The sequence below is a fragment of the Pimephales promelas genome, chromosome 3 (assembly GCF_988280905.1).
Source record: "Pimephales promelas chromosome 3, fPimPro1.hap1.1, whole genome shotgun sequence".
NCBI lineage: Eukaryota > Metazoa > Chordata > Actinopteri > Cypriniformes > Leuciscidae > Pimephales > Pimephales promelas.
Window position 1 is genome coordinate 33,658,574 of NC_142771.1, and position 8,925 is coordinate 33,667,498.

The window sequence follows — 8,925 nt, forward strand, 5'->3', positions numbered from 1 at the left end:
TATAAGCGTTATGGAGCTACTCAGCTACAGGACAATGCAGCCATTTTAAAAGAGATTTACAGACTTTCCTTTTTGTGCACGCCAGAGGGCGCAATAATACAGCGGTGGTGAAAACGGCTCTCAGTGCATCCGTGGGAGATCTAGCGCAGGTCTAGAAACTTTAGCATGTGCTTTCAATGTCTATATAAGAGTTATTTAGCGGAATTAACACCTTTTATTAACATGGTAGGCCTAACTGTTTCATAATGTCTTCTGACACCTGCGCAGTCATGTTCAACACAATCTGATTGACCTTTCTTGAACAGAATTATCAAAAACACAATTGAAACATGATCCTTCGGTTTCCAGAGGTTTAAGCTAGTCCCAAACTAAGCTTTTTTTTTTATCTGAAAGCAACTTGCACTGGAATATCTTAAAATAGTTCAGTGCCATTGTTTTGTCTCAAGATACACATCATATTTATTATTTTTATTATTGGGCCTATTATTATTATTTTAAATCTAAACTACGTTTATAAAAGCTATTTAAATGTCCTAATTTTTACAGTCTATGGTCCTAATTGAACTAAAGCCTAATCCTGGCTTAATCTAAACCCTGCCTGTGAAACGATGCTCATTTAGCTTTACGTTAACTTTTACATGTCATAATCGAACAGAATTGTCTTCTTGCTATGTTTAGTCTAAGTAAATGCTATATTTTATCAATGGATTTAATAGAAAACAACATATATGACAAACAATATTCCGACTCCATGCAACATTGCACTGAGCTGTATAGGCCTATCTATTTTGTCCAGTGAAAAATTAGGAGAAAATGCTTATACAGCCCATAGGCCTACCAGAAGCCTCTAATAGCTTATAGTTTATTATGGCCTTCTTTTAGGACATAGGGTGAAGTCAGGTAAAGTGGGACACTTTTTGGTAAATTATTCATTTTTTTTTACATTTTATTTTCTACTAGTCTGTTAAGATAATTAGGCCTATTGTTATCTACCCTTCGACGACAGTGACTCCCTAAAAGGCTATAAATGTGTTTTTAAAGAGGTTCCATTCTGTACAAGAAAGATGAAAATTAGTTTAAAATAATAATAATAATAATAGCCTGTCTTGATTCTGATTAGCGGCTTTATGGGATGAAATATGTTTGTATATAGGCTAATGAAAACCATACACAAACGAGTAGACTAGTTTCATGCCTCTTGTAGCAACTCCGCCTTTTTTTTATTATATGAAAAATAAACATTCACGTTTCAACTGTAAACAACAATAACCATATATTGACTAAGGCCGTTCGATGCATTTGGCAGATGAAAGTATAATTTTGTTACAAGCCTACCCTAACCAACCCGCATGCGTATAAAATCATAGGTATAAAATCCTTTTCGCGTATAAATTGCACGATAAACTAGATACGCATTTAGTGTGATCGGGTTGTTTGCACACCTTCAGCACATGCCCCCCTTTCTCGGAAGAAGCACTTGCAGCAAGCTTGAAGATCTCCACGCCTGAACAAATTCGTCGTAATCGAGATCAGTGCCAACCAGGGGTGGACCTCCTTCTGAACCTACTGATAAAATGTGTGCATGTTTTTAGAAGATTAGACTCGAAATCCAACCTTACCGTTTCTCTACAGCAAGAGTAGTTTGGTCAAATATTAATGTCAGTGGTTTTATCACTCCCAGACAGTCTTTAATTAAATGCCGATTTTGTGAACACAAATCAATGCATCATTCAAATAAGTAATTTATCGGCTAAGTGCCATAACCCCCAAAAACACAAGCTCCTCGTAGTGGGTGTGGGTCAAAACATACTTCAGCGTAGAGAAAATTGTGACTATTTATTTCATGAAAACGTGTTTCTTTACTTGTATGTTTGATCTAAAACATGAATAAATGCAAAGAATGACCACAAACTCTCTTGTGCAAAAGAAGTGTTGCTTGTATAGAATGTGCACTTTAGATTCTAAAAGTATTTTTTTAACTACTTGCAGATAATATAATATTAAATAATTGTAGGCTAATAAATGGAGTACACTTTCATTATGACTCTTTCTTAAACACACTTTTTAAGAAGTCCACGGTAGTTGGCTAAATGTTTTAAACAACAAAATATAGAAACACAAAATAACACTTTTTTTCTTTAAAAGTGTTTAATGGGGTCCACTCCCAGTTCAGTTTTAACAGTTTTGAAAGTGTAATCGAGTTCCTATTTACTCTGTGTAGAGTTAAAATGCTATTATAGCCTACTCAACAAACTGTAAACAGAGTAAAATAAATTTTATATTGGTTTTATGTTTATATTATATGTTATACTCCAATAGTGTCATTTGTTTCAACACTGTATATGGTGCAAATATGGTCAATTTAAAGACACAAATTACTTGTAGCTCTGAAGGGGGAACAAATTTTTATTTTCAAACGTGCACACAGTTTACAGAAAGTCAGTTTTTAAGATGCAACAATCAGTTTTTAAGATGCAACAATATACTAAGTAGTCTATAATTCTCATCAGACAATGTTTTATCAAAGGGTTAAAAATAGCAGCTGATCAAGGCACAAATGGGAGAAAATGTGTCAATGCGAGCATTTTGTATGTCAATGTTCATCACACTGTATTAACACCACATGCAATACAAAGCAAATCATGATGTTTTAATAATCTTTTGTCGTGCTTTGAATAAGTACACTTATTTGATAAAGCACATATAAAGTAGCCTATTAGATTTTAACTGTGTTATTTGACGTGAAGTTATATATTTTAAATGTAATCAAAAGTAACATTATATATATTATTATTATTATTATTAATTAAACATTTCAATACATGCCATATAAGTTCCCATAAAATGTACTAAAAGTAAATGACTTGTTCAGAACACTTTAACCTTATATCAAAGACGATATAATTTTGAAATTACGTAAGCTATAATAATGTACTTAAGTGGGTTAAAAGTACTCTTAAGTATCATTTTAAACAATAGTTTAAGTCAAACCTTCAGTTAACACTAATCAAACAATGTCCTTGTTAATAAAGCCCTTGTGGGGCTCCTATAGAGTTTGAATAATAAAAACACGAAATGCTCAATTGGTTCACACTAAAACAGCTGTCTTGCTTATCAAGATTCAAAAGATGTTTTCCCACTGGTCGGGAGGTGGAGTCAAAAAGTGCGTTCAAAACAATGCCCTTCTCTGCTTTAAAAAGGCCTGCCAAGAACCACAGATTGCTTGAGTTGTTGTTGTTTCTTGGCAGCCTGTTCACAGCTAATCTAGTAACCATGAGTCTTACAGCAAAGGACAAATTGGCGGTCAAAACCTTCTTTGGCAAAGTTGGCGCTAAGGCTGAGGACATTGGCAACGAGACTCTGTCCAGGTAATGTGAAACGTGCATAGATGAGCGGGTAAGCTGCTATTATAGACAATCTATCTCAATTTTTTTTTTTTTTAATCCTTTCAGGACTCTGTTCGTTTACCCTCAAACGAAGACGTACTTCGCCCACTGGGCAGACCTGAGCCCTGGCTCTCCTCAGGTGAGGAAGCATGGATTGACGGTGGTGAATGGTGTCCTGAACGCTGTGGGGCTGATTGATGATCTCAAGGGTGGTCTGCTCACCCTCAGCGAGCTCCATGCCTTCATGCTTCGCGTGGACCCCGCTAACTTCAAGGTTCGTTCTGCTGAAAACATTTGTCCGAGGATCTCATTTAACAAAACACTGTCTACATTTGTTATATGTTTTTATTCCCAGATCATCAATCATAATCTCCTCGTGACGCTCGCGCTGATGTTCCCCGACGACTTCACTCCTGAGGTGCACGTTTCTGTGGACAAGTTCCTCGCTCAGCTCAGCCTGGCTCTGTCCGAGAAATACCGCTAAAGTCGACACGGCTTTCATCTCCGACGCGACACTGTATTCGCCTTAATGAGAATGAAAAAATAATAAAATGAAATGAATGAAATCAAGCTCTCTCTCTCTCTCTCTCTCTCTCCTTTCGTTTCTGCACACAAAAACATAGGCCTACCACTATAGGCCTAAACTGTGAAAATGCATCATGATGATTTGTTCTTTTTTCTTTTGTCAAATCAACTTAAAATGAACGTGGTTCAGATATAACATATTTTGAGTTTATGTTGATTAAACCAATGGTCCTCCATTGTGCTATCACAAATTATTAATTCCTATGAACGTTATGTTAAACCAACAATTAGTTTTTACGGTGCAGTTTATTTGACTTGCAACTTTTTAACAGTTCTAAAATAAGAACTAACTTGTGTCATTTAAATACTGCAGTTATTTCTAATTGCAAATCAAATCAAATCGTTTATTATTGGCGCCCTGATGGGATATTTGACCCTGCAAGTTCGATTAAACCATCAAAACATGAGGAAAATATTTATACTTTTTTCACTGTAAAAAATAGCTACTCATGTAAAAAAACTAAACAAAAAAAAAAACGGCAGCTGTGGTTGCCAGCATCATATACCGTAAAAATGCGGTGTGTTAGGCTACTGTTTTTTGTGTTAGAGCATAGCTGTTAAATCGTTAATTTAAAAAACAGTAACACGCCGTATTTTTACCGTATGATGCTGGCAACCACAGCTGCCATTAGTTTACCGTTTTTTTTACAGGATTATTTTTTACAGTGAAGCTCCTATAAGGTATTTATCTGACAAAATGATTTGGGGAAATAAGACTACAGCTACAGGTTTATTTTACAATGCAAAAACGTTCGCATGAAAACATTGACATAATCAGTTATTAATATTTCGTTGGTTCTCTCTTGTTTTTGCATGTGTTCATAATTTATTTGAAAGACAGTCTGTTCAAAAGTGACGGAAATTAAGAGATGATTAGGCTAAATTAATACCAGTTTATTATCAAACAATTTTCTAAATGAAGGCCTGGGATTTTTCTTGTATCTTGAGTTTGAATAATGACTAGGACACTGTAGGCAACACGAATGGTGTGTTTTATGTAGCCTACATTTTAAGTAGGCTACAAATGGCCCATAAACGTTAAATAAACGCATGACACGTGTAACTTTTGTCTCTAGATTGATTATGGCGCCTTGTTGCCTTTTACGAAGGGCGGGGGAAACGGGTTCTTTACTAAATTAGACAAGCAGGCTATGCTGTACCGGGACAGTAAGAGATTCAAGCATTGTTATCATCAGATAACTAAGCCATTCTGAGAGCCTTACATAGCACCTCTCTTCAACAGCCGCTGACAAACACTGTTTTAACTGCACGCCAAATGCACAGCTCTGGAACCAACCATCACGAAAGGTAAAATTTGATAACTTTCTCTTTAAAAAACAAAACAGGATGCTACGTGTGATTACACAGAGTAGCCTATCCAATCTTGCGTTTGATTTCATTCTAGCTTTTCATTCTAGCAAATATGATTGAGACTGTGAAGGTGAATTATTTAATATAAATGTTTTATCTAAATAGATGTTTTCCATTTCGTAAAGTCAATTTCAATGAGTCCGATTTATATAAGCATGACCAATCTGTTTAGGAGCTCAGCTCAATAAAATGAAGAATAGGCTACGCGTTTTACCTCTGAGCTCTTCACAGTACCTCAATAGTATCGGCGGTATTTGGCCTGGCTGTATATGTTTATTATTATTATTATGGCAGCAGCTGAGAGTGACTAACAGGATCAGACAGGTTGTGTGTGGCGCTGTCCAGTGCTGAAATCAGCAGGTCGGAGATAAATGGACGTCAATCATATGGTCATTATGAAGTGAAATATAATGGGGGTTATTTAAAAATGTGTATATGGAGAAGACATAATTGGCAAAAGTGTGAGGAATATTATGATTATTAATATGGGGATAATTAGACATACACACTGCTGTTGTGTAATTACAGTAATGCTTCCTCAGTTGGTAAATAATTTAATAATAAGTAATCCTAAAGTTAAATGTTCATTTTTTTAATATTATCAGGAAAAATTCCTATAATATTTTCCCCATATGGATTTAGTTGACAAAATGACAAAACATGTCTTAAATCTAAAAAAACAACAACAAGTAGACCTGCAGTATATTCACAATGGAATATGTCAGTTCTATTCTACAAGCTTTCCATAACAATTAAAAAGTTTACATTTTAATAAAACTAGCTGTTTATTTACTGTAAATATCAAAGAGAAAGTAAATAATGTGAGTAAATATTTGTTTTAAAAGCAACTGATTCTGTGTTGAAGTTTTATTCACAAACGAGGAGAATGAATGACATATAGCTGACATGTAAGCAAAAATATTTTTTATTTAAACACATTAACACACTTTACACACCCAGATAGCACACGTACGTCTGTTAAAGGAGTAGTTTATTTAAAATAAAAAATAAAATAAAAATAAAAACTAGTCCTCATAAAGCCGAAGCACTCTTAAAGGAGTAGTTCACTTTTCAAAAAAACTTTTGCTGATAATTTACTCACCCTCATGTCATCCAAGATGTCCATGTCATTCTTTCTTCAGTCGAAAAGAAATTAAGGTTTTTGATGAAAACATTCCAGGATTTTTCTCCATATAATGGACTTCAATGGGAACCAAACGGTTCAAGGTCCAAAAGACACTTTCAGTGCAAAATGAACATTTTTTTCCGAGTCAATTTGTTCATTTCGTTCGTTGAATGAACCAAATGACAGGGAAAAAAAATCGTTCATTTTGATGAGTTTGAACAGGAGAGTCACGAACGCTCATCATAACAGAGCAAGGCGAGCATTTGAGCTTATAAAACGTAAACTTTTTTTTTAATGAGCGATCGTTTCGATTGATAAGACCCTTATTCATCGTCTGGAATCGCCCTTTGAACAATTTGCAGTTTGCACTGAAAGTGTCTTTTGGACCTCGAACCATTTGGTTCCCAGTAAAGTGCATTATATGGGAAAAAAATCCTGGAATGTTTTCAACAAAAACCTTGATTTCTTTTCGACTGAAGAAAGAAAGATGTGGACATCTTGGATGACATGGGGGTGAGTAAATTATCAGCAAAAGTTTTTAAACTTTTAAATATAAACACAAAAAAAATCACTATGTGATGTAGGCCTATACATTTACTATCAGAACAGGGTTGGGATCCTAGACAAATGAAAATTTGGTCTGCTCATGCAATCAACAGTGATACCAGCCGCAACTGACACATTCAATCTAAAAAATATAACAAAATTAGTCCTCATTTAACAAACCTGTATTATTCAAATTCATGCTCAAAACAAAGTGAAAATAAAAGTGTCATAAAATGTGTCTGATTTGTCTGGTGTATAGGGATATTTATTGACATCTTCTTTGGAAAAGAATCAAGGTTAGCTAGACATTATAGGGTTAAAACATGCATAATTCATCATGGCCATTTAAGATAAGCATTCAAATATATTTAAAGTTCATTAACATGTTTTCCTGCATCATGCGTAAAATTTTGGAAAAATACGAAAAAAGTCTTAAGTATTTTTCACTGAATATTTTCAGTGGTGCTTTAATACAAAACAGGAGTTTCGAAACTGGTAATAATATTCATGTAAGCTCCGCCTAGTGTCACTGAAAATCTTAGACACCGAATAATTACAGAACAAAGTCGGCTAATTATTGGCAAGCTAGCTCCTGCGTCAGCATTACAGGCATGCACGGCGTTGTTCGCTACCTCAACAGCGTGACACTGAAGAGAAGAAATATTTTTAATGGGGGAGAGGGGGGATTAATCTAATTGCTTCATAACATCTAGTTCTGGCCATAGACTGTGGTTCTGGCACATCTCGCCTATAGTATCCAGCTGCAGACCCGCAGCACCACCAGTTTCAGAACCCCAGTTTCAGAACCCCAGCGCCAGAACCGGAAGTGAGGGGCGGCGTTAGATTCTAACCAACACCAGCGCCAGGAACGTAATTGAGGGGCGGAGCTTAGATTTGAAACCTAATAACGCCACCTAACGTAATTTGGACGGTATTTTACACATGAAACAGCTTTTATTGAACAAGAAACGTCCTACTCTCTACGTATGTTATGATGCTATACATTACTGTACAATAAGCATTTTAAAACATTGATTTTGTGTAAAATAATTGTATACAGTTTCAGTTATTCGTTTCATTGTATTACGAGTTACTTCCTGATCATGATGGTGGAAAAAAATAATACTTGAAACTTATGGGCATTTTATAGCCTGGTTCAACCAGACTCTATTTTAATGTATAACAGTTTAATAATTTTAGCTAAGCAGTTTATACATACGTGTAGATTTAGGAAGATAAGACCTTTGTTTTTTGGTTTTTATGAAGGAGTTAACTTTGTATAATAAAGCTTTGAAAGATATAAAACAAGACAATCATTGGAGGTTTTCAAAATTATACACAATCTGATAACTCATTAGACCTCTGTGATATTTTATGTTCTATTTATTTATTTATTTATTTATTATGTTTAAAAAAATCTTAAATTGTTTTGATATTGAAGATGTATTTGTAAGATGATTTTGATTGTTTAATAAAAAATAAATAAAAAAAGCATGGGTATTTTTTATAAAATATACTTTATTTCACAAGAACATGTGCAGCATGCATTTTTCGTGTAAAATAATGTCAAAATAAAAAAAAAGAGAAAATTCGGCATTATTTTGTTAAAAATCTATACAATTCAACCCAAGCTAGGCCTGTTTTATCACAACAATTTTGTTTAAATTTAACTTACAATGTATCAAATGAGGAACTCAAGGCCCGGTTTGTCCTTACATGCTTGCTAAAATAATTATAATGCAATAATAATTCCGCCCCTCCTTCACTTCCGGTTCTGGCGCTGGGGTTCTGAAACTGGGGTTCTGAAACTGGTGGTGCTGCGGGTCTGCAGCTGGATATATCTCCATCATTCACATCATTATCTACATTGATTGGTTGCTGTTGTTGCATCAGCGGCCAATGAGGTATTGG

At 34.8% G+C, this 8,925-nt stretch overlaps 1 protein-coding gene across 1 annotated transcript; it reads left to right on the top strand.

Moving 5' to 3' along the window:
* The first annotated feature begins 3,234 nt into the window (after positions 1-3,234).
* hbae3 (hemoglobin alpha embryonic-3) lies at positions 3,235-3,885 on the top strand. Its single transcript, XM_039686015.2, has 3 exons — positions 3,235-3,368; positions 3,453-3,660; positions 3,742-3,885. The coding sequence occupies exons 1-3, from the start codon at positions 3,274-3,276 to the stop codon at positions 3,868-3,870; spliced, it is 432 nt and encodes a 143-aa protein (XP_039541949.1). The 5' UTR covers positions 3,235-3,273; the 3' UTR covers positions 3,871-3,885.
* The last annotated feature ends 5,040 nt before the right edge of the window (positions 3,886-8,925 follow it).